Source organism: Phoenix dactylifera, chromosome 6, assembly GCF_051530095.1.
Source record: "Phoenix dactylifera cultivar Ajwa chromosome 6, Ajwa_hap1_PhDact_Kaust_v1.1, whole genome shotgun sequence".
NCBI classification, from domain to species: Eukaryota; Viridiplantae; Streptophyta; class Magnoliopsida; order Arecales; family Arecaceae; genus Phoenix; species Phoenix dactylifera.
In genome coordinates this window covers 21,376,462-21,403,602 of record NC_143195.1, presented here as the reverse complement: position 1 = coordinate 21,403,602, position 27,141 = coordinate 21,376,462, and the positions used below count along the sequence as shown (strand labels likewise).

The 27,141-nt window shown below is 37.9% G+C and overlaps 1 protein-coding gene across 1 annotated transcript in view; it reads left to right on the top strand.

The window, feature by feature from the left end:
- Positions 1-1,779: 1,779 nt before the first annotated feature.
- LOC103720268 (transcription factor MYB3R-5-like) overlaps positions 1,780-27,141 on the top strand; it is a 28,078-nt gene continuing 2,716 nt past the window's right edge. The window contains exons 1-8 of the mRNA XM_008809883.5: positions 1,780-1,895; positions 2,667-2,721; positions 3,030-3,087; positions 4,145-4,239; positions 4,332-4,432; positions 19,641-19,769; positions 20,636-21,854; positions 25,642-25,690. Coding sequence (XP_008808105.3) covers positions 1,780-1,895; positions 2,667-2,721; positions 3,030-3,087; positions 4,145-4,239; positions 4,332-4,432; positions 19,641-19,769; positions 20,636-21,200 — 1,119 coding nt within the window. The 3' untranslated portion in view covers positions 21,201-21,854; positions 25,642-25,690. The remainder of the gene's footprint in view (positions 1,896-2,666; positions 2,722-3,029; positions 3,088-4,144; positions 4,240-4,331; positions 4,433-19,640; positions 19,770-20,635; positions 21,855-25,641; positions 25,691-27,141) is intronic.

Sequence of the window (27,141 nt, the reverse complement as noted above, 5' to 3'; positions counted from 1 at the left end):
ATGTCTATAAGAAACTAGTTGTTATGGATATTTTAAAAAAAACTTTCTAATTAGACTACAATTCAGGTCTAGCCAACGAGACTGATCGTTTGCTGCATGTCAAAAATTAGTTTCTTCTGAATCTAGCCAGTTGGGGCTTATCGCTAGTAGAACTAGTCCTTTCAAGCCTAGCTAGTCGGGGCGGAACACTAGCATACGCTAATGGATCACATTTTTTGTCCTCAGGACTAGTCTTTTTACCCTCATGACCATGTGATTCAGAGCTTGTTTTCTTTCGGGTCTAGCTAGTTGAGACTGATCACTAGCATATGCTGATGGACTGCGTATTCTTCATTCAGCGGCTTGTCTGTTTTAGACCTTATCACAGGGCTAATCGTGGTAGTAGTCATTAAGACGAAGAGAGAGTTTACGATTTACTATTATACATTACATATTTTGAAAAAAAATTATGTTGGTGAATGCATCTTAATATTGTTAAAGTATTTATATTTAGAAAATTTTATTTTATGCTTGATCTTACTAAAGATTTTGAAAACTTATTGAGTTATAAGCTCAATACATCTTTCAAATTTTTTTACAAATGCAACAAAATGGGCGGGACGTGGTGCCAAGCTTTAAGGAGTTTAGGATTTTAGAAGACATTTGGTTAGCTTTTTTTTTGAATAAATTTGATTTGTACATAACATTATTATTATTATTTCTTGTGGACTATTTTTTTGAATAAATGTATTAGATTATTTGCTTCTACCACTGCTTAAGTTTGAAACGACGCAAATAAAGAGCAGGTCTTGCATGTCCTATGGAGTTAAACTATAAGAATGTGTAGCCGCCTATCATATGCTCGAGCTGTTCTCCCACCAACATTTACGTCTTCTTGTCTATGGCTCCAACAATGTGGACGACAAGATTTTGGTGAAATGCTAAAGAGAAATTTAATAACTTTAAACACCACAATATGCTCAGAATGGATAAACCTATGTGTAGTGTTGGATGTATTTTGAATGTTCTAGTTCGGTGCCTGACTCGACATGATCAGCATGGGGAGTATTTCCTTCAACATGAAGGACGATTGGATTTTTTTCCATTTTTACGATGATATAGGCATTGCTAATCATGTACAGTGCATTGAGAATTTATATAATTGTTAATTGTGATGTGGGTAGTCCTAAAAGAAATTAAATAATTACGTGATTGGCAATGTGACATCATCCTGTGTAGAATAGTCGAATCATTGTGCCTGTATGGTAACGTCAAGGACCGGTCTAAAAAATTTCAAGCCAAAGAGGTGCAAATTGGTCAAAGTAAAAACTGTTTCTATAATTTACCTTGATTATAATTACTATAATTAATACTACCATAAATAATGGTTAGTTGTTTTTTGATGTGAAATAATGGTTATTTGTTACCAAACAAAGCCTCCACCTTGGGAGCCAACTTGAGCTGGGATGTTTCCTAATCAGACAAAGTTTTAACCTGACTATAATTCAAGTTGCTTCCTTTTAGGAACGCGATCTTGCAAACCTTTCCTTTCTTGAACCGTTGCAAATATCATGAAAATCGAAATTATAAAACCGAAACCGTATTCAGTATTTGTTACCGTTTGGAGGCCTTTCCACTCTCGTTCTTTCCGCGGCGTTGTGGTGTCGATCCGAGCGTCTTCTCCAAAGCTTTTGAGGAACCCTAGGATTGTTTATTGGTTTTCTTCGATCTTTTTTACTGGTTCTTGAACGGTTTTTGTTCTTCTTTACGTGCTGCTGCAATTGGGAGAAGGTGGTACCGATGACGGAAGTGAAGCGGGAGAATGAAAAGGGCAAGCAGGTTCATGAAGCTACCCTGGATTTGTGCCCTCCGGCTTTGGATATCGGGTCTAAATTGAAACTTATGACTGTTTCTGGGTAATCTCTTTTCTACTCTTACTCGTAGTCTTTCCTGCAATTATATGTTTAGAATTTCAGATTGCTTGAATTCGTTTTGAAAACAAGTTTTTTGGCTCATAAGTTGATTTGTTGTGACTGTATATTCAATATTTTTCCTCTGTTTTAGTTCGCAATAAAATAGTCTGCATCTTTACGGATGAAAAAATTTAGGAGATATCTGAGAGTTTTAACGCTCTCTCTTAGTTGGATTATTTATTTTTGTTATTATATATTTATGTTAAAGGAATCCAATCAATGAAAAGATTTTGAGTTTTAATTTTTATTAAATTCTGATTCACTAATTTTAGTTTTCGTCCGCCGCAAGGAGGAAAATTATCAAGCAGAAAATAATTTTCTTTTTTTTTCTTTTTTCATTGATAGTGTTAACAGAAAATAATAGCTATTGATCGTTCTTTGAATGTGAAATCTATGGTAGGTTCTTTGGTACCTGGAGCCCTGTTGCTCTTTTGTTACTATTGTATTTCCTAACGACTAATATTGCTGTTACTGTACTACCTTTCACGAATCATGCCTTTGCTTGTTGAACCAAACAGGAATTGATTACTTTAGTCGGTCACTTTGGCAGATAATAGCTGCATCAGCTTATATAAGTTATGTTTATTTTTTTCTTGACAAAATAATACGGACGTTCCAGCTATGCATGTCTAGCTTTTCATTGCTTCTCAGGACACTGATGTGTGCAAAGTTCTTTTATGACATCCACAGTAATGGTAGTTGTTCTTGTTTCAGGAGAACAAGTGGTCCAGTCAGAAGATCAACAAAGGGAGGCTGGACAGATGAGGAGGTGACTAGACTTACATGATTGTACTTTGTTTAGTGTGTTATGGTTCAAATGCACACGTAAATTGTTCAGTTAAGGCTCTGTCAGCAAACTTTCGGAAGAAATTGATCTGATATGTTATCCAGTTAAAATATTTATTAACAACACCTTACAGATGATATTGTCACATTAACTAAACCTTGTTTGAGAGAATAAAAGGCAGCTCTGGGGGATAACAACTTTGAGCAAAGAGCCATCTTTTTCTTGAGAATTTTTTGAATTTTATAATAGATATCAACTTCAGGCGATAATTTTTTCCAATTTTGTCACAGGATGATATGTTGACCAAAGCTGTAAGACAATTCAATGGGAAAAACTGGAAGAAAATAGGTAAATGCTGTTCTATCTGATAAATGTTTTCCTGATTTGTTTACAAGTTCTTTTATAATGTGTTTATATGTAGTAATATTTTTCTCTTGCCTGGTTACCCGACTCTCTCGATCTATAGTTCTTACCTGAGCTCTTTTTCTTTTATGAGGATCATATTTTTTATGAAACATCTTGCAATGCTAGATAATAAGCATATAAGATTTGACATGTTTGTTCAAATTTTCAATTAATCTACTCTGCTATAAATTTTTCAAAAAAGTTGCTGCTATTTTAATTAAATGGCATTTTTGCTTTTTAATACCTATTGGTTCACTTGACTCCTTGTTTCATATTTGACGGCAACTTAAGATTTTTCACTTAAGCTTTAACTGTGAGTATTTGTCCAACATTCACTACCAAACAGATATTGCACCTCTCATGCTATTAATAGATATTCATTTGTCTCTTTTACATCACAGATGCATCATGGAAGGCATTGTACCCTCCAGTATAGACATTGCCTGTTCCAAATACGCAGCCCATGATACATAAATGCAGTGCAGAGTCAAGAGTAGTTATTTGACCAATGATTCATTTGCTTGCCTCCACTATCATGCTCAAGGATGATGAGCAGCATAAACCAGTAATGCCATTATCCCTGCTTACTTTGTGAAACTGTAACTGGGTTTCTTGAATGTTTCACTTTGATCATAATCAAGCATTGCAATAATTACTATTTATTTCTTAAAATTTTTATTGGGATTTTCTAAGAGTTTCACTTGGAAGTACGAGCTTTTGGGTGGGTTAGGCTTTTTTTGTTGCTTGATAAACTTTTACTTCCTTTTTTTTACTTCATAAACATATGAATTCAATAAATTTTAAAGTATAGAATTCAAATTTAATTACATCTTCAAGTCAAATGTGATATTTCAATGTGACCTTCTTGGCTTTCCAATTTCTGGGTTATGATTCACGTTTGTCGAGAACATTGAAATTATAACTTTAGATATGTTTTTATTGAAAAAGTTAAAATTTATGTATGCAGATCTTATCTGACAATGGTTATGCTTTTTCCCAGCTGAACTATTTCCAGGTCGGACAGATTTGCAGTGTCGCAGCCGCTGGAAGAGAGTTCTCAACCCTGAGCTAATAAAAGGAACCTGGACCAAGGAGGTAGAGTCCATCATCCTCCGTTTCTTCTATGTATAATGCCACTGCACCATATTTTATAAGTTGCTTTAGTGAATCTGCTATTAAATATGCAGGAAGATGACCTTATTATTCAACTAGTTGAAAAGCATGGTTGTAAGTGGTCTGTCATTGCAAAGTCCTTGCCAGGTCGTATAGGCAAGCAATGTCAAGACAGGTAATGTGGCAATGTTCTGGTATAATTTTTATATTAAAAGAAATAAAATTTTTGGAAGCTCTTCTTTTTGGAACTAATAATCCTCATGTTTTTCAGCCGTTTTCTGTTAGAACTAGTCTAATAGTTCTCAAGACATGATACAGATTGTTTAATATATGTATCTTAAATATATAATGTTAAATTCTCCTAAGCTGAGGTTCTATCTTCGATACAATTTTAGAAATTAAACCAAACAGGACTTAGTAAATTAATTTTGTCAAGAAATTAGATATGAAAAGTTACTAAAGTTTCTGAACCAAAACTCCAATGTACCCCCTTTTCAATCAGACTATATGCAGATTTGGACAAGTGATTCTAGTGATATTGTCTGCTCTGAGTTTTTTCATTTACTATTTGAAAACCCTACATGTTAAGTTTATAGAGTAGTTAATCATTCATAGAAATTGCTGGTTAATTAAGATCTGCATAGCTAAACCTGTATATGAAGGATGAGGCTTGTTGTTCAAGTTTGCATGTCTTGGGAGCTGCAGATTCTTCACGTTATAGATTTTCTTGTACAATTGACTTTGACTGTTGTAAGAGATCACAGCTTAGTTTCTTCGAGAGTCATCTTTAAAATAGAAGAGCTACTAGCTCACAGTTCATCTAAAAAGGCAATAGGATGATAGGCTGAATTGGCTGGGTTTGAAATTTGCAGAAACTGAAATGGGATGTGCTGAAATTACATATTTGGAATATTTGTCAGTCTCAAGTTTCTTATTTTGAATGCTAGAAAATATCAATATTTTTATTATTTTCTATATTAATATTCCCTATTTTTATCAATATTTGTCGTCCATTGTCTTTGTTTCTGTCATGCATATCTTCATAAAATATGAACATGTAATAATATGTGAATTTATCATTCTATTATCTATTGTTCAACATTCTATAGCAAGGTTTGCCGATCCGATACTATAGGTCATACCAGCTGGTGATTGGTTCAGTGCGGTACAAGTCTGTACCATGCCCTTTTGAGATGTATTGAAACAAGGAGGGGGAGAGGGGGAAAATTAAAGAGAGGGAGGGAGAAGGAGAAGAGAGTGAGAGGCTCGTTCCATACTCGGATAATGCTTGATGGCTGAGATCGTGGCCTAGGTAGTGCAAATCTGACTATAGAGGAGGCTGTGGCAACAGAAAGTTTAGGAAGCCCGGATCTAGCAGCGGAACAAGCTGTGGATGACAAAGAAGATTTGGGGACTGCAGATCTAGCAGTGGTGGAGGTCATGGATGATGGAAATAGGGAGAGGAATGGTTGGTTGGAGAGGGAGGAAGAGAGAGGGAGGGAGGGAGGGAGGGGGAGCGAGAAGAGGAAGAAGGAGAGGGAGGGGGAGAGAGAGAGCGAAGAGAGAGGGCCGAGGAGCTTTGAGCTGTCAACTATCTGGTATGGCGATGAGGACAAAGTGAGAGAGGGGGAGAGAGAGGGAGAGAGAGGGACGGAGAGGGAGAGAGAGGGACGGAGAGGGAGAGAGGGAGCATCAGCCGTTGGCATATGTGGGATGATCGTCGATTGGCGAGGGTGAGATGAGCACGAGGCTGCATGCACTCGAGAGTGACAAGCATAAGAGAACAAATCCTAAACCACTCTATCTTGAATTAGTAGGCTGAATTGTGTTGGTAGCCAATTAGTCCAGGTTCAATATGCCCCGAACTGGTTGTTTGGCATGGTTCGGCAAACCGTGTTATAGTTTGTATGGTAGTGACATTTCTTATTTCATTCATGCAATTTACATGCTTCTCCATATCAGAACTATGGTTCTAAAGTGTACAAGAACTCTCAATCACTTCTATTTGTTATATCATGCATTCGCTAGTTAACTACACTAGAAGGTCTAATGTTTGAAACATCTTCATGCGCTTGAACAAGACTTTATTGTGAAATCATTGCATCTTGCCTTACCTTCTCTCTCTATACACGTGTATGTGAGTGCGCGAATCATTCCAACAAAGTTTGATAACATCACTAGAAGTGGGTATTTGAAACTACACCATAATATTAACCATTAGCAAAGTCACGACATCTACCACCATTGTAAGCTGTTCCAGGTCCTTTTTCTCATGACACCATTCATGTTGTTCTATTCGTATTGTAAAGGTCTTTCACTTCTCTTCCTCATCCTTTGATGCAATTTGACACCTTCTCCTTACTGGAGTTTCTTTCGATCTTTCTTACTCTAGTACCATTTCAAATTGTTCTCTAGAGCTTTATATTGTATGTTATGTGTACTTATCCCTTGCTCTATTATTCCTAGTTTTGCTGCACATACAATTCAGCACTTAGATCTCTTACAGACTCAACATTATTGTCATAGTTTGGCAAAAGGGGAAAAATGACTTTTGGCCATGTAGTGATCAGTTTGATCCCCTAAAATGACAACCTTTCTTCTGCTTTTATTTCCTCTGAATGAGATTGTGTCCCATTTTTTTTATTTGTTTCATGAAATTTTACTTGCATTACAAGTTTTGGTTGGTTGCTGTCTCATAAAAGTGTATTGATTCAAAGATGTTGGTTTCCAATCATACCTTAGTACTTTTAGGAGTTGCTTTGAAAAGTTGGGTGTTTGAAACGAATTCTATAATGCTGCTATTGTTTGAATAATTTTATTAAATTATCATGTTGGAACTTGTCTTGGATATAACAAAAGAAGAAAATGATCTTGCTAGCATATGATTTGAATAATCAGTGGGTCTAGCAGAATTTTGGATGTAACAAAATTTTATGGACATGATGAAAACACAGATTGCGAAGACATCTACAAGTTTATAGGATGTTTACATGTTGTTGGGAAATGGCCCAACTATTTGCTACAGGCTATAGGATTTTTTTCCCTTGGCTAATTCTATCATGGGCTATATATTTTGCCACGATGAGCTTTCCCAAACTCTTTCCTCAAAACTCTGGTATGTTATCTCTCAGGTCTTCTAGATATGTAGCTTAATATAATAACACAATAAGAAGCCCTTTTCAAAAGGAATACTTCAAAACAAGGTTTTGAAAATTAAGATATGTGATGGGCACTTGCTAATGGCTAGTTCAGGCATAAAATGAAGAAGACGGGTATTGTATGTATCAAGTGATACAGTGCCAGCACAGAGTGGTACTTTGATCCTTGCCCCAGAATCTTTCTTGCACATGCTTGCACAATCTCATTTGATCATTACTTTGGCCTCCTTCAGTTCATGTCTTATATAATCTCATTTAGTTTACTGATTTTTTCACATATTTGCATCAGCGTTGTCATCCCTACCATGCTCATTTCATGTTCTTGAATCTTTTTATTGCTCAACAATCTAAAAGCATGATAATGTGGTCTCTATTTCCATATTAAATTTTCCATCAAGTTTCAAGAGTTATGTCTGTTACATGGTCTGCTGTGCCAGTACCTAGCCCCGGACTAGTTGTCTGGTGGCACGGGCCCACGTCGTGTTGTGCCTGGCCTGTACCAACACAGTAGAGGAGGCGGGGGAGAGGGCGAGTAAAGAAAAGAGAGAGGGAGAGAAGGAGACAGGGGGGAAGAGAGAATGAGGGTGGTGGAGGACGGTGGAGGGCCGTCGGAGGCCGGCGTCTCGGGCAGGAGACAGTGAAAGGCTCTGTGGCCAAGAAATAGGTCAGAGTTTGGCCTCTTTTTTTTATTCGCAATTTTTAAGTGAAGTCGGCAAATCGCTTATCGACTTGACTTAAAAATCGCAAAATTAAAAAGAAGCTGTACCCTTATTTCGAATGAAATAGAGGACCGGTCTATTTTCCGCACGGAGGAGCGTCATCCGTACGGCTTGCCAGCCTCCACTGGTTGTATCACCATAATAATGAAATAATCATGCCTCTTATCTTTTGGTATTTGTTGACCCCCTAATGGATTTTGATGAATACAAAACACTAGAGTATAATTCCTTTTATATTAACAATTTATTTAAGGATTTCAGGTGTTTATCTAAGAATATTGTTAAGAATTGTCAAGGCATGTTTCCATATTTTTCAAGGATTTATTGAAGATTTTTTGAGATAAAGAAAACAGATCAGGGACAGCCGAGACGTCTCCGGTTTGTCCCAGAGACGTCTTTGGCACGTAGAGGAAGAACTGGCACGTCTGGAGATGTCCCCGGCACCTGGCGAGGCGTCTCGCAGGGTCGGAGTCGACTCCCGACTCTGCGGAGTCGACTCTCTCAGAGACGGCAGAAAGGCCGATTTCAAGGGATGCGCGCGAGTCGTCTCCGAAGGACGCGGAGTCGTCCCCACGCATAAAAAGCAAACATCCCGAGACGTCCCCAGAAAGCGCGGAGTCGACTCTCTCAGGGATTCCAGAGGACTTGTTTTTCGTTGATAAAACTACGGAGTCGTCCCCAACGTCGCGGAGTCGTCCCCATGCATAAAGCACAAGCATCCCGAGACGTCCCTGTAAAATGCCGAGCCGACTCTCTCAGAAAAACAGAAAAACAAGAAGTCGAGCTGTTCTTCTTCAGAGTCGACCCCAAAAAGCACCGAGTCGACTCCAAACATCGTCAAAAGAATTTTTATACAGCCGAGACGTCTCGCGGTCAGGCGGAGACGTCTCCGGAGCGCCTGGGACGCGACTGACACACTTTTGCAGGTTTGTTTGAATTTCAAACGGTAATATCTTTGTGTCTAACGGATCTATTGCTTGTAGGGCTATAAAAGGGAGCTTTTAAGTGCCTTTAAACAACTTCTCACCAAAAAAAAAACACAAGATCATTCAAGAGAGAAGAAAGAAAAAGAGGTTCAAGGGAGTTGGTGCTTTCAAGAGAAGAAATCAAGTGCATTCAAGTTTTCTTCATCTGATTTCGTGCTCAACTACTCACTCCCACTCGGCATTCAAAGCTCGCATTCAAGCCAACGTGATCCACATCGGAAGAACCACCATTACCCACGCTTCCAACGGCAAAAAGGGTTCTTCCGGTTTTGTTGCTTTTCATTTTTATATTTGCTTTCATAAGAGCTTTTAAATCTTTGTAAAACATTTGATTATTGTGCTTGTTCCAGTCAAGGGACTTGGAACGAGGGATAGGCGTCCCAAGCCTAGGTTAAATTGGGGAATTGTAGGGTTCGTTGTTAGCCCGGAGTAAAACAACGAGTTGGGTAGTGCACTCGGAAAACTACCGGACTGTAATCGCTGATTATCGTGGAAATTTCCAAAGGTGTTTGGGGAGTGGATGTAGGAGCAGTGGAAGCTCCGAACCACTATAAATCTTTGTGTTTGCAATTGACTGTACTTATAACTTTATTCTTACTTTAGCACATACACTTGTGTGTCTTGTTTTAATTAGACAAAAGATTTTAAAACACCCAATTCACCCCCCTCTTGGGTGACCATCTCTGGGCAACAAGTGGTATCAGAGCAGGTGCTCTGTGTATTCTTGAAGACTTAACCGTCTTTGCCAAAGATCAAGATGGCAACACCCTTCAACAATGTCCCTGCTGAGGGGCAGGCAACCAATAGACCTCCACTCTTCAATGGGACAAATTATTCCTATTGGAAGACTAGAATGAGAATTTTTATTCAAGCACAAGATTATGCCTTGTGGAGGGTTATAATTAAGGGACCACACGAACCATCTCACATAGTTAATGGCATTCAAGTTCCCAAACCTGAGGAGGATTGGGATGAGAATGATAGTAGGATGGTTCAACTCAATGCTAGAGCCATGAACTCATTGTTTTGTGCTCTAGATGTAAATGAGTTTAATAGAGTCTCCACCTGTAGTTCCGCCAAGAAAATATGGGATAGGCTTGAAGTTACCCACGAGGGTACCAATCAAGTCAAAGAGTCTAAAGTGAACATTCTAGTTCACAAATATAAGTTATTTAAGATGGAACCCAACAAAACTATTTCATGCATGTTCACACGCTTCACTGATATAATAAATGGTCTAAAGAATTTGGGTAAAACTTACACTAACTCAGAACTTGTGAGGAAAATTCTCAGGTCCTTGCCAAAAGTTTGGGAAGCGAAGGTCACGGCGATCGTAGAAGCTAAAGACCTCAACACGTTGGCACTTGAACAACTATTGGGCTCATTGATGACGCATGAGCTTACAATGAAGCAACATGAAGAAGATGTGCCAAAGAAGAAGACAATCGCCCTCAAGGCTACTTCAAGTGTTTGTGAAGAAGAAAGCAGTGAGAGTGAAGAGGAAAGTGAAGATGAAGACTTGGGATTAATAGTAAGGAAGTTCAAAAAATTCATGAGAAGAAAGAACCCTTTCCAAGAAAGAAGTTTGGAGGGAGAAATGATTGGAAAAAGGAAAAAGAAAAAGAAAGAGACCCAATCATATGTTATGATTGCAAAAGACCGGGACACATCCGCTCCGAATGCCCTCAACAGAAGAAGCACTATGGAAAGAAGAAGAAGAAGGCGTTGAAAGCAACTTGGGATGATAGTGACACATCCTCCTCCGAGGAAGAGAAGGAAGAGACCGCCAACTTGTGTTTCATGGCATTCGACGACGATGAGGTATGTCAAAGCTCAAGTACAGATTTTACTTTAGAAGAATTATATGAAGCTTTCCAAGAGCTCATGAGTGATTGTAGTATGTTAGGAGCAAAAAATAAAGAATTAAAGGCCTCCAATCAAAAACTAAAGGATGACATTAAAAACCTATTGATTGAGAAGGAGAGCTATGAAAATGATAACATCATTGACCTAAAGGATAAAAATTCAAAACTTAGCATTGAAAATGAATCGGCAAAAACACTCATTAAGGAATTAAGTCTAAAAGTCAAATTCCTACTCAATAGTAATACCTCACTTGCACAAAATGTTGAATCCCTTAAAAATGATAAGGAAGAATTGGCTAAAGAAAATTTGGACCTTAAAGATGAGGTACACAAGTACAAACCAATTGTGCAGAAATTTACACATAGCTCTGAAAAATTAAATCTTATTCTATCCAATCAAAGAGCTGTTTTTAATAAAGCCGGATTAGGATACAAAACTAGCAAACAACAAAAATATCTAAAGAACTTTTTTGTGAAAGCAAAAGATATCAAAACTGAAAAACCTACATGCTTTCATTGTGAGAAAAGTGGACATAAAGCTTATTCTTGCATTCAAATTCAAACTAACAAGAATACATTTGTAAAGCGTAAAAACACAACTAAAATGTGGGTGCCTAAGGGAACCAACTACACTAACCAAGAAGGACCCAAGAAAACTTGGGTACCTAAGAGCTTCACATGATTATTTTGCAGGTATGCCTTGCAGCCGAGAGCAAAAAGAGAATGTGGCATCTTGATAGCGGTAGCTCAAGGCATATGACCGGTGACGAGAGTCTTTTCGTCACTTTCAAATCAAAAGGAGGAGTAGTCACATTTGGAGACAATGCTAAAGGTCAAATCATTGGCGTTGGTAAAATCTCCATATCACCCTCCTCATTTATTGACAATGTATTGTTAGTTAATGGATTAAAACATAATTTATTAAGTATAAGTCAATTTTGTGACAAGGGGTTTAAAGTGTCATTTGAATCTTCCCTATGCATAATTAGTAGTCCAATTGACAATGAGATCATACTTATGGGACATAGGCGTGGAAATGTTTATATGGTAGATCTTGATGATCTCACCATGAAAGATGGCCAATGTCTTGTAGCCATGGATGCCAAGGTCAATGAGACTAGCTGGTTATGGCATCGTAGGTTAGGGCATGCTAGCATGGATTTAATTTCTAAAGTGATTACAAAAGATCTAGTCAAATGACTACCAAAAATAGACTTTGAAAAGAACAAAATTTGTGCTGCATGTCAACTAGGAAAACAAACAAGAAGTTCTTTCAAGTCTAAGAACATAGTTTCAACATCAAAACCCTTAGAACTAATTCACATGGATTTATTTGGACCCACTAGAACTGCTAGTCTATGGGGTAAGAAGTTTGGTCTTGTAATTGTTGATGATTTTTCACGTTTTACATGGGTTTCATTTCTTGCCCACAAAGATGAGTCCTTTCCCGCTTTTATCAAGTTTCATAATAGGATTTCGAATGAACTTAATCTTAAACTAAAAGCAATTAGGAGTGATCATGGTACCGAGTTTGAAAATCAGCATTTTGAAAAATTTTGTGAAGAAAACGGTATCAATCACAATTTCTCGGCTCCTAGGACACCCCAACAAAATGGGGTGGTAGAAAGAAAGAATCGCACACTAGCAGATATGGCTCGTACCATGTTGTGCGAATCGGATCTACCAAAGTACTTTTGGGCTGAAGCAATAAATACTGCTTGTCATATTTTAAACCGTGCTTTAGTTAGATCTATCTTAAAGAAAACACCTTATGAGTTGTTGAAAAATAAGAAGCCCAATATAAGCTATTTTCATGTTTTCGGTTGTCGCTGCTTTATTTTAAACAATGGAAAGGACAATCTAAGTAAATTTAGTGCTAAATCAGATGAGGGGATCTTCTTAGGTTATTCCTCATCTAGTAGAGCATACAGGGTCTTCAACAAGAGAACTCTCGTTGGTGAAGAATCCATTCATGTTGTTTTTGATGAAGCTAATGGAGATCTTCTAGAAAAGAAGAAGATGGTGATGCAGGTATACTTGAAGATAGAATGAAGGAATTCTCCATACAAGACAAACAACATGAGGATGAAATCAAAGAAGATACAATTCAGCAAGATGAAGAAGATCAATCTCCAGCGAGAAATCAAGATCTTCCTAGGGAATGGAGGTATGCACATGGTCATCCAAGGGATCTAATCCTTGGTGATCCTTCACAAGGGATAAGGACAAGATCCTCTTTAAGAAACACTAGTAATTATCTTGCATTCGTTTCACAGATAGAGCCTAAATCACTAGAAGAAGCCGAAAAAGATGAAAATTGGATAAATGCTATGCAAGAGGAATTAAACCAATTTGAAAGAAATCAAGTTTGGACTCTAATGAAAAGACCCCCTAATGTTTCAATTATAGGCACCAAGTGGGTATATAGAAATAAACTAGATGAAGATGGAATAGTAATAAGAAACAAAGCTAGGCTAGTAGCCAAAGGATATAATCAGGAGGAAGGAATAGATTTTGATGAAACTTTTGCTCCTGTTGCTAGGTTAGAGGCTATTAGACTACTTTTGGCACATGCATGCTTCATGGATTTCAAACTCTATCAAATGGATGTAAAAAGTGCCTTTTTAAATGGTTATATAATGGAGGAAGTTTATGTAGGACAACCTCCAGGTTTTGAGAACCACTTACATCCAGATTATGTTTTTAAATTGCATAAAGCATTGTATGGACTTAAGCAAGCCCCTAGGGCATGGTATGAAAGATTAAGTAATTTCCTAATTGAAAATAAATTTAAAAGAGGAAATGTAGACAAAACACTCTTCATTAAAAGAAAAGGGAATGACTTATTGCTTGTGCAAATTTATGTGGATGATATAATTTTTGGTGCTACTAATGATAGTCTTTGTCAAGAGTTTGCTAAGCTTATGCAGGGAGAATTTGAAATGAGCATGATGGGTGAGCTCAACTTCTTCCTTGGGCTACAAATAAAACAATCAGAGGAAGGCATCTTCATCAGTCAGTCCAAATACATCAAGGAAATGTTGGAGAAGTTCAAGATGAAGGATGCAAAGAAAATCAGCACACCCATGGGCTCAAGTTGCAAGCTTGACAAAGATGAAAAAGGTAAAAGTGTAGACTGCAAATTGTACAGAGGTATGATAGGATCTTTACTTTACCTTACTGCTAGTAGACCAGACATATTATTCAGTGTTTGCATGTGTGCTAGATACCAAGCATGTCCTAAGGAATCACACTTGCAAGCTGTTAAAAGAATATTCAGATATCTAGTAGGGACATCTAATGCAGGCTTATGGTATTCTAAACAATCTGATTTAAATTTAATTGCTTATTCCGATGCTGATTTTGCCGGGTGCAAACTCGACAGAAAAAGCACAAGTGGTACTTGTCAATTCTTGGGTGCTAACTTGGTTTCTTGGTTTAGCAAGAAACAGAATCAGTTGCATTGTCCACAGCTGAGGCTGAGTACATTGCAGCCGGAAGCTGTTGTGCCCAAGTTCTTTGGATTAAGCAACAACTTGAAGATTTTGGTATCAAAATGGACAACATACCAATTAGATGTGATAATACAAGCGCAATTAATTTAACAAAAAATCCTGTCCAACACTCTAAATCAAAACACATAGAGATTAGGCATCACTTTATAAGGGATCATGTGCTGAAAAATGATGTATTGATTGAGTATGTATGCACTGAAAATCAATTGGCCGATATCTTTACAAAGCCCCTTTGTAAAGATAGGTTCAATTTTTTAAGGAATGCTTTGTGCTTGTATGATCCTAACAAATAGATTGAACTTGTAATGCAATGCTTTGTAAGCTCTAGAGATACATATGAATGCTACTCAAACTAATAATACACTTCAAGGTCACATATAGTAAACCTAGTGCCTAATAAGTGAAAACATGAATCTATCAAAGTTAGATGACGAATTGTTTGACTTTCCGGAGGATGGTTACCCTCCCTTGGACTCTTCATGGAGATATTTTCAGAGCCTATTTCATAGGCATTCGAAATTTGGTCAAACATTCCTCATTTCAATATTGATAATTCAAAAATCATTATCAAACTTTTATAGGATGTATTATTAAGGGGAAGGATCACAAGCAAGCTCACTCTATATTCACCAAAAGAAATCACACTGATTATTGTAGTTGAATAAAACAAATTGGGAAAAGATAGAAATCATTCTGAAATTTTTCAGTGCTGGAGACGTCTCTGGCAAATCACAGAGACGTCCCCCCGGCGAGACGTCTCGCATTAGTCGCGGAGACGTCTCGGGGACCGAATGAAAGTTTTTAAAATAGGTCGAAACAGCTCGAGCCGTCCCGAGCTGCCTTCCTTCGTCCCCAATGAAAACCGAAACCCTAGCCTCCATCTTCTCTCCACCACAAACCAAACCAAAATCTCTCTCCATTTTCCTAGATTTCCAATCCATGGCACCTAAGAAAGCTAGGCGAACGGGTGGGAGGCATCCTAGGGTAGCAAATGACGACGAAGAACGGAGGGAAGAGCCCTCCGCGCCGTCTCCTCCGGTTGCTCCGCCAACCGTGACCCCCTCCTGTGCGAATCGCACAGTAACCACAGGTAGATACATAGATTTTCAGTTTCTAGCTAGTGAGGGGTTCTCTATTGGAGAGAGACTCCGTGCCCAAGGTTGGGAACATCTATGTTCCCTAAATATGTCAACCTATCCCGGCCTAATGAGAGAAATTTTTAGCAATATGGCCTTAGGGAACTCGGGGTACACCGGATATGTCCGAGGCACATTGGTAGAGATCAATGAAGACATTTTATCTAGTGTGTTACAAATACCCAAGTACGGTGAGGCTCCGACCTCACATCCCCAAAGGGAGATTGCCCTAAACCTAATTTTAGGTAGAGAGGACTGCGGTCCTCTTGACATAGTTAAGTCCCAAGACCTCAATGCCGAAATGAGATTGCTTTTGAGCATAGTTAACCGGGTCTTGTTTCCAAAAACCGGTCGCTTCGATTTCGTTTCGGAGCGAGACTTAGCCATCATGCACCAAATCTTGCTAGGGATTCCCCTAAACCTCCCTAGGCTCATGATGAACTACATCTCCATATGTCATAGGTATTCTAGATTTAGCATACCATATGGGATGGTCTTCACCCTACTGTTCAAACACTTTAAGGTTCCAATCCCTGAAAATGAGCCAGAAAAACCTTTAAGAAACACTGATTATTACAATGAGAGCACATTACATAGGATGGAGTTTCACAAGAAAGATGGGTCTTGGGTTAAGGTCTCTAAAAGAAAATCCCAAACCACAGAGCCTGAGATCCAACATCAGGAGCCTGACCACCTCTCTCCTCCACATAGCCCTATGGCCTTTTCTGATGTACCTTCCAGTTCGGCTGGACCATCCACTTCAGTGCCTCCTCCTCCAGCTAGTGGATCATTGTCCTTATCAGATGAGCAGATGCACACCCTAGCATCCGTGATGTGCCAGCAGATGAGGGAAGAGATGAGATCAATAATCTCTGCTGAGTTAGCTCCCATCCGCACCTCAAATGAAGCACTCCTAGAATAATTGAAGGAGATCAAAATTCAGATGGAAGCTATAGGGTCAGAATTGGTTCGTGTGGCAACAAACCAAACTATAAGATCAATGGAGATACAGGCTGAATTGAAGATCATATCGGATGGTCTTCAAGAGTTGACGAGCCCTGAAGGCAATGTGGGCAGTGTGGCTGCCCAACTTAGAGGAAGGATTGACAGGGCAACTCATGAGTTTGAAGCACTAGTGACAGCCCTCAATCAATCTCAGGGAGATCACTTCAGAAGCCTAATGGATGCAATAAATGGATTTATAGAGGCTGCTGCTAGGGCTATTGAGCGTGGTCGCCGGTGAGGGACATTTTGTGGACATCTAGGGTTCATCTTTTTGTAAAACCCTAGGCTTATTTGAAACTTCTTCTTTTGTATTAGCAATCAATACTTGTAATGGCCTTTTATTCTTGTAATGGTTTTCTTTTTATCCTTGTAATGACTTCAAATGATTGCAATGATATATGAATGTCATACACTTCCTTTTGAATCTTGGTGCATGTTTCTAATTCTGTGATGTGCCATGAGAATGTTCAAATTTGACAATGTGCAACCACTTTACTATTTTGCCAACTTGTCAATGCATATGAAACAGGGGGAGCACAACTTATATTCACTGCATTCAAAAGGTCTGAAATGAATTTCAAACCAAAGGGGGAGTAAAATGAATGCTGAATTCATGGATGGCAATAACTTGGAAATCATTGATTGTTTCATTATAATATGAATGCTGAATTCTAATAGGCATCGTGCTTTAGGCACCCAAGGAAAATTTGTCCCCTTCATTGTTGATGACAAAAAGGGGGAGTAGAACCAATATATGGAATGCAAAATACAAAATTTACACTCATACTTAAAATTGAATTAGAAAAGATAAAATTGAAGAATATTGACTTTAAGACAATTGCCCTTCTGGAAAAGAAAGGGGGAGTCAAAAGTATTTAGCTTTCAATTGTCTTATTTCATTAATTTACATTTTAACTTGATTCAAATCTAGTTGATATGCCAAAATTGCTCAAGAGCTACTAAGATCATTACTTATGCATAAGGATAGAACTGAAAGTTGACTATATTGAATTATGCATACTGTATCTAGCTCTAACCAAAACACAATACTTGTACATCTGAACAAATACTGTGTATATGTTTAAATTTTAAATTTTGCATATACTCAGTGTTTTGTCATCATCAAAAAGGGGGAGATTGTTGACCCCCTAATGGATTTTGATGAATACAAAACACTAGAGTATAATTCCCTTCATATTAACAATTTATTTAAGGATTTCAGGTGTTTAACTAAGAATATTGTTAAGAATTGTCAAGGCATGTTCCCATATTTTTCAAGGATTTATTGAAGATTTTTTGAGATAAAGAAAACAGATCAGGGACAGCCGAGACGTCTCCGGTTTGTCCCAGAGACGTCTCTGGCACGTAGAGGAAGAACTGGCACGTCTGGAGACGTCCCCGGCACCTGGCGAGGCGTCTCGCAGGGTCGGAGTCGACTCTCTCAGAGACGGCAGAAAGGCCGATTTCAAGGGATGCGCGCGAGTCGTCTCCGAAGGACGCGGAGTCGTCCCCACGCATAAAAAGCAAACATCCCGAGACGTCCCCAGAAAGCGCGGAGTCGACTCTCTCAGGGATTCCAGAGGACTTGTTTTTCGTTGATAAAACTACGGAGTCGTCCCCGACGTCGCGGAGTCGTCCCCATGCATAAAGCACAAGCATCCCGAGACGTCCCCGTAAAGTGCCGAGCCGACTCTCTCAGAAAAACAGAAAAACAAGAAGTCGAGCTGTTCTTCTTCAGAGTCGACCCCAAAAAGCGCCGAGTCGACTCCAAACATCGTCAAAAGAATTTTTATACAGCCGAGACGTCTCGCGGTCAGGCGGAGACGTCTCCGGAGCGCCTGGGACGCGACTGACACACTTTTGCAGGTTTGTTTGAATTTCAAACGGTAATATCTTTGTGTCTAACGGATCTATTGCTTGTAGGGCTATAAAAGGGAGCTTTTAAGTGCCTTTAAACAACTTCTCACCAAAAAAAAAACACAAGATCATTCAAGAGAGAAGAAAGAAAAAGAGGTTCAAGGGAGTTGGTGCTTTCAAGAGAAGAAATCAAGTGCATTCAAGTTTTCTTCATCTGATTTCGTGCTCAACTACTCACTCCCACTCGGCATTCAAAGCTCGCATTCAAGCTAACGTGATCCACATCGGAAGAACCACCATTGCCCACGCTTCCAACGGCAAAAAGGGTTCTTCCGGTTTTGTTGCTTTTCATTGTTATATTTGCTTTCATAAGAGCTTTTAAATCTTTGTAAAACATTTGATTATTGTGCTTGTTCCAGTCAAGGGACTTGGAACAAGGGATAGGCGTCCCAAGCCTAGGTTAAATTGGGGAATTGTAGGGTTCGTTGTTAGCCCGGGGTAAAACAACGAGTTGGGTAGTGCACTCGGAAAACTACCGGACTGTAATCGCTGATTATCGTGGAAATTCCCAAAGGTGTTTGGGGAGTGGATGTAGGAGCAGTGGAAGCTCCGAACCACTATAAATCTTTGTGTTTGCGATTGACTGTACTTATAACTTTATTCTTACTTTAGCACATACACTTGTGTGTCTTGTTTTAATTAGACAAAAAGTTTTAAAACACCCAATTCACCCCCCTCTTGGGTGACCATCTCTGGGCAACAGTATTTATTTTTGATAAGGAATTCGTTTGTAGTTGTATCACCATTGAAACAACAATCCTTATACTATTTTCTAGTTCTGTTGGTTTATAGCTTTTTTCTTGAAAGCTTCTTATAGTTCATTTTGGCATGCTCTTTATATATGCAACATAGCATGCAAAATTCAGCAAGAGAGGCAAGCTAAAAAGTAAATCAATTAATATTGCAATTCCTCAGATTTTTGACTTTCATGATATCATCATGTACCAAAAATTCATCGAAATTTAAGTTTATTTATTCTGGAGCTAGTTCTGCTGTCATATATCAGTTTCAAGAAATAATATCATGTCATGAGATGCTTGTATCTTGTTCTCAAAGCTGGAGGTTGACTATTTCTTTTTTAGGTGGCTCAACTACTTGAACCCTGCAATAAACAAGGATGCATGGACAAGAGAGGAAGAGGAGGTTCTAGTTTGTGCCCACCAAATATATGGAAGCAAATGGGCAGAAATAGCCAAGTATTTACCAGGAAGGTACTGCTATGGTTGTTAGTATCTAGAAAGGCTTGCAATTCTTGTCTTTCATATATATTATATTTCTTTCTTTTGATATTACTGAGATGTTCTCGGCTTATTGTTGAAGTTTGGCAAAACATCATCTTTGTTACAAAAATAATGATCACCCTACTTGGATATTTTGTATCAATGAGTCTCAAGGTTTAAAAGCATTTTGACAGAGTGTCGCAAGCATACTTGATATACAGTTAAGTAAAACAAAAATACTTATAGACTTATAATTCTCCATCTCAATTTTTTTGATCTTATTGCTGGAAAAAAAATGTCTGCTTCAATGGGCAACAAATTATGAATTTTTTTTTAAGTGATTACAGCAGAACTTGTCAAATACTGGTGACTTGGCCCTTAGAGATATGAACAAAAATTTAAAGATACCAGTATCTCAAGTTTGCGAAAATGCAAGCCAAGTGACAGTGATGGTACTGCTGATATCAACAGAATTCTTACTAAACCTCGACATTTTGAGAGTGGAAATTTTGGTTCCTTGCCTCATGCACCTTGAACTTGATAATATGAGCTATCAGCAGCTTCCACTCTTTAAGCAAAAACATGACTAGTTAATTTAATTTGTGGTATGGCAGCTTATATACCCATAGATGATTTTAGCTGATTGGGTAGTGTTTTTTAGACAAATGGGTGATTAGAAATTCTTTCAGTATTTAGAAATCATTTAGATATGTAATTATCAGTTAGAAATTAACCTTGAATGAGTTGCAGTGACGTGTTCTTCTGTGAGATGTCAATTTACTTTTGTCAAAATTTAGCATGCTGCATTACCCTCTCGAGTATCTATCAACTTTTTTTTTTTTGTTTTTTATTATCAGGACGGGTATCTTCATAAAGAGTCATTTGAAATCTTCTGTCAAGAAGAGATTGGATTCATTTTCAGAATCAGGGTTTATTGAACAACCTCTTGGGGCTGTTGCTCTTGATTTGAACAGTGATATACAGAGTGTAGAATGTCCAAAAGGAGAACCTCTGAAGAGATATGCTGATGATTTTATATCACATGATTGGAAACTAAATGCAGGCAGTTTTAACACTTCCAATGTGGGTTTGGGTCATCAGAATATCAGCCCAAAAGAGCAGTTTTTGGATGTGCAGTCCACGTTTACAGGAGATTCCAAGTGTTTAAGAGCGGGGAATATACATACACTGCCAGAGGATTCCAAACACTTACACAAAGTGGTGGAACCAATTACAGAAGATTCTAAGTGTACGACACCAGGGGAAACTAATTACGAACCTTTGAAGAGTTTACAGCAGAACTTGTCAAAGTCTGGTGACTTGGCCCTTAGAGATGTGAACAAAAATTTAAAGGTACCAGTATCTCAAGTTTACAAACATGTAAACCAAGTGACAGTGACGGAACTGCTGATATCACCATAATTCTCACTACACCTCAACATTTTGATGATGGAAATTGTGGTTCCTTGCTTCATTCACCTTTGCAGTTGATGGATGGAGATGTTTGCCTTTCAAGTGAAAAGTTATCTAAATCTAAGAATCATATTCAACCTACACCCAGTCCCATTCATTGTTCTACAACACTAGACCTTTCTTTAAGTCTTTCTTGTATTCCAAGCAGCCCAGAGCCTATTGTAAGAAGTGCAGCAAAAAGTTTCAAAAGAACTCCTGTTTTGCGAAAACAAGGACACGAGTTTTAAACAGTTGTTTCTAGAAAAGTCAAAGATGGAAACTGTTGGTGCAAAATATTCTGATGGCATGAGCAACTTTTCATGGAAGGCTGAAGGTTTTAAGGATGTTTTGGGGTCTGAATACATGCATCAGATAGGAAGCAACAACCATTTTGATCTCAACAAAACTGTTCGCGTAACTGGTGACCAGCTTTGCTCCTCTCATAATTTCTTAAAACATGAAGACTCTGGTGCTACAAAATCTGTGGAAGAAAGTTTAGAAGGAGTGTTCGATATGGAGTGGGATCTATCTTTGTGATTTATGTAGCTTTACACAAGGTTCAACTACGACCAGCAACAGTAAGATGTTACTTAGATTTATTCCAAAGGCATATGCATATATTAGGTAAACAAGATGTTACCGCTTTTTTTTGTCTTAACATATCCTTTTGATATAGACATTTTCCCTTTGGCATGTCCTGTATTTCAATTTTCAATATTAAACTGCCAGATATTATTTTTTGTGCATTATCAGCACACATTTTACATATCATATCTCACTAGTTTCAGCAAATATAAATTGCCATGGATCCTCATAACATCACAGTGGCAGGTCCATATAACATGAACTTAGGACCAAATTTCTTCTTGGCAAAATCCTCATGGCGAGACAATTGTCCTCAGTCTTCTGTAAATTCAAAGACATTAATGAGGTGGCTAACCAACTTGTCAGCTGCCTTTGCATTGCTGTTTATTTATTATCTAAATAGACTACTAGGTATTGAAACAAGAAGCAGGTATTGAAGTAAATCCTCTCTCTGAATGCTAATAGATCTGTGAGGGGGATTTGCCAAATAGTGGCTGTTATAGCATTGTTTTTAATATATTGTTTAGATTGTCTAGATTGATGCGGCTGAAGAGAAACTTATCGGGCTTTAATTTATGTTGAGCTGCAAGCTGCACTGTGCTATTTCTTGTATTGTTGTCAGCATGTTGGAGGGATATGAAACATTAACCCTGATCTTTGTTCTTACCGATATCTGAAGCTCAACTGAAATGTAGAAATCACAGGCAAAGACAACAAAAGGAAGCCTAGTAATTTCTAACCAGTATCCACTGGGAAAATATAATTTCAAAGATATGCAAACATATGCAAAGTATATGATAAAAATCATGATGGATGGTTTTGATCTCAACATATTTTTTCTTATTATTTTTAATCTTATCACATATATTGTTAGATGTGCCAGATGAAAAATGAACTCTCGGGTTGATTGGTAACTTTTTAATTTTTCCTTTTGAGGCATGAGAGAGTTTGTCAAGCCAAACTGAGTGAATTTGTGAGAACCCAGCCCTTCTGACTATCTAAGACTGAGCCATAGTCCCATGGACCATCGAGAGACCCAGCTTGATTTGCGAATGCAGTGGCAACATTGCAAGAAGGGAAACGAGTGTATCCCCCTCCAAAAGAGGAGGAACGGGCACGAAATGCTCAACATGCGTGTGATTGCTGGAGCCATTGGCATCTTTCCTCATTTTAACCCTTCTCGTCTCTATTTCGCCACCACCACCACTGATCTCCCTATTGGCCTCACACTCTCGCTAGTCCCCTCCAATCACTAGTTCATCAAAAATAAAATCATTTAATGGTTCAGAATGCACCTTGTCCTCACAAACCATGAAGCACAATTTTGCTGCTTTTGAGGTCTTCTCTTCTGAACTAGATTCATCGTTGTCACTCCAAGTAGCGTCCACTGCCTTTTCTCTTGGGTTTTTTAGGGCCTTCTTTAGTATTGGATAGTCGGCTTTAAAATGGCCAGGCTTCTTATATTCATTGCATACAAGTGGTTGTTCTTCCTCCTCTTATTTGCTCGGCTCCGCTTAGCTAAAGGCCTTCTTCCTTGCCTTCTTTTTCTCATGAATCTACTAAATTTCTTTGTTATTAAAGTCATTTCTTCATTCCCTTCTGAATGATCAGACCCTTCACTCTCTTTTTCTTGTTGAACTGTTGACTTAGGAGCGACGGTCCTTTTTTCTTTGATTCATTTTCTTCTAGGTTCTACTTTATGGATAGTTCGTGAATCATCAACAAGACTAACAGTTCTTCTAGAGGAAGGGTGTTAAGGTCTTTTGCTTCTTGGATAGCTATAACTTTAGCCTCCCACATTCTCGGTAGTGACATGAGAATCTTTCTTATCAAATTACTATTAGTATATGATTTTCCAAGACATTTAAGATTATTAATAATACTAGTGAAGTGAGTAAACATATCGAAAATTGACTCACTAGACTCCATTCTAAACAATTTATAATTATGTACAAGCATATTAACTTTAGATTCCTTAACATGGTTAGTACCTTCGTGAGTTATCTCTAGCCTATCCTAGATTTTGTTAGTAGACAAACAAGTTGAAATCTGATTGAATTCATTAGCATCCAATGAGCAATTCAAAACATTCATGAACTTAGGATTTAACTGTGCCATTTTCTTATCTGATTCATCCCATTCTCCTTCGGATTTAGGAAGAGACGCACCATCAATTATTTTTGTGGGTGTGTGAGGTCCATTAACTATGACACTTCACATGTCGTAGTTTAGTACTTGAATAAAAATGTGCATGCGTGCTTTCCAATAAGTATATTAAGCCATTGAAAAATGGAGGTCTATTTATGGATTGTTCCTCAGATAGAGAGATTCAAACAGTGGCTGCCATAGCTCTTTAACTCTTGACGGTTAGGTCAATGAATGGCTTGAGTACCAGGGCCCTGATACCACTTGTTGCCCAGCTATACAACCCAATAGGGGGGTGAATTGGTTTTTCAAAATTTTTTGCTAAATGCAGTAGAATTAAATACTTAATGGAAGAAGATAAACTTTAGCAATAAACTAATAAGCAGATATGCTAAAGATAAAAGCAAGTAAAACAAACAAGGCAAATACAAAAAAAATATAGTAGTTCGGTGCCAACCCTGCACCTACATCTACACTCCCCAAGACTCTTTTCTTGAGAATTTCACTATAATCTATAATCCAGATTATAGCCTAGTTATTTTTGGGTTCACAACCAAATCCAGTTGATTTGTCTAGGTCAATCAACGAAAATCTACAATAAAGAGAGGCAATTGGAACTTGAGGATGAAATGCGACCGAAGCACCCGCAACTTTTTGAAGACTCAAGTATGCAATTTTGAGGACAATTTTTTTTAAGAAGGGAAGAATGACCAACCTTAATTTGCCGTAGGATAGCTGGGTAGAACTTATCCCAGCTAGCCGCTGCAAGGGAGGGCAAGGCCATGCAATTTCACTGAGGCTCCACCCCCTTCTTTCCTTTTCGGCCAATCTCTTTGCTGGCAAGTCTCCAATCTTGAAAGGACAACACAAGGAGATCAGTCTCGTCCTTCTATTTCTTCTCCTTGTCCAATTGCCAACACCACCACAATCTTCTCTCTTCTCCTCTTCTTCTCTCCTCCCTTTCTTTCCTCTTCCTTTCTTTACTTGGGCTCACCATGCCCTATTTTGAGACGCCAGATCTACAACCTCAAGCTCGTTGGAGCCAAGATTTCCTCCCTCATTCTTTCTCTTTTTGATCAACCCAGCAATGGCCAGAATCCAGCAAAAGGTCACCAAAAATAGACCAAAAAAGGAAAAACATACCAATTCTTTTCACCACCTCACTCTGGTTGTTCCACCCGCAACCTTGTTGCCGAATCTTTGGTTGCTCCTTCGGCTACAACCTTCGGTCCTCCGGCTGCAACTGCGGTCAGCCCGAGGGCCTCCTCCTCGCCTTTGTTCCTTGGTGGGGTAGGCTCACATGCCTCCCTGTTCCTCCCAAGAAAAGAGAAGTGGGCGACAAAGAAGAAAAGAAAGGAAAAAAAGAGAGAAGAGAAAAAAAGAAAAAAAAGGAAAAATAAAAAAAAAAGAGAGGGGAGAGATGATTGGAAAAAAAGAGAAAAAAGGAAGATAGAGAGATCCCATTTTTGGTTCATTCTTTCTCTCTCTACCTGATTTATAGATCTTATTTAAGGGTCCTAGATCGATGTTGCAGTGACCGCTTAGACCAGTCTTTTCTACCTCTTTACCTAGTTTGGACTTGAAGCCTGTTCAAGTCCATTTCAATTTTTTCTTAATTTGTATTTAGATTTTTAAATAGTCGAATATCAATTAATTTATCTTCTTAAATGGTTTTGGACAGGCGCAGCCGATTTGCCCATTTGAGCTTAGTGATCTTTGGGTGAACAAATGTAAGTGACCTCGACACAAACCTTGCTAATTTAATTTATATAAGGTATGAAAATATAAATTATAATGATGTGATTGGACTTGCATTCTTTTTAAATTTTTTTATGATTATGAATAATTCATATTTTAGCATCGTGCTTTACTATAAATGATTTATACATGAATTATCTTCTCTAAAATTATGAAAAAAATGCATGCTACTATGAAATGACATATATGTTGCATGATTATGCATTTCAAACTTTTATGATGCTACTTAGCATTTTTTCAACCTAATTATTTAAGTATGATTTATAGAAAATATGAAATATTTTAAAAGCTCTCAGATAGCCATGACCGCCCCTAGATATGGGGGCCAATCGACATCCTAGAGCTAGCATCTAATAAAAATCACCATTTGCCAATGGGTTAAAGTTGGGAACGATTACGAACTATTATTCCTTGTCGATTATCAAATTGGTCCTGTTATGGGTTATAGTGATTGTAGCACGACAAATCTATGAGCATTGCTTTAATAGATTATGTGGCTAATTAGCAAATATCTGATGATTACAAATATTTTAATTGCACTCAAATTTGGCTTTACGAACTTGCATGATTTGTACATATATGATTGGATTGCTATGATATGGTTTGTTATTATGTCTATGAAATGCTCTATTTTATAATAAAAATTTACTTTTCTAATGGTATGTTTAATCATGTAAAAATTTATGTTTGATCCGATAAGATGGTGCATGGTACTTACTGAGACGTTAAGCTCATTCGTCTTTTTATATTTTTTTAGATAATTTAGGTTGCTTGGAGCGAGGAGGAAAAAATGAAATGACGGATGCTCTAATAAGCTTGAAGCGTAGTAGCAAGCTATTAATAAAAAAAGGGTTTATGACATAAAATTATGGGTTATGTAGCATTGAATATTCAAATGTTGGAATTAGATGCTCTATACCCGCTCCTCTTTGTTTAATAAATAAAAAATCTTATGACCACTTTTATTATTGGCTTATTATACAAATTTTCTATTGTGGGCTTTGTGTTATTGTGGGCAATACCGCGCGATAGGATGACCATGTCTTGCTCTAGATCTGGGGCATGATAGTAGTCATCATCATCCTATAGGTTTTAGCTTTATCACACATCAACATCAGTTTTCTTGTCCCTACCATGGTCATTTCATGTTCTTGAATCATTTTATTGCCCATAATCTGAAAACATGACAATGTGGTCTTTGTTGCCCCTAAATTTTCTTGATGTTTCAAGTGCTATGTGTCAATCATCTGGATATACATTTGACAAGTCTTTATTTTCTCCCGATCTATTTGTAATTTTATATAGTGGATCCATAATAATAGAATAACTGAATCTATATTTCTAGGTAATTAGTCTTGATAGGGAATTCATTTGTAGTTGTATCACCATTGAAACAACAATCCATATACTATTTGCTAAATCT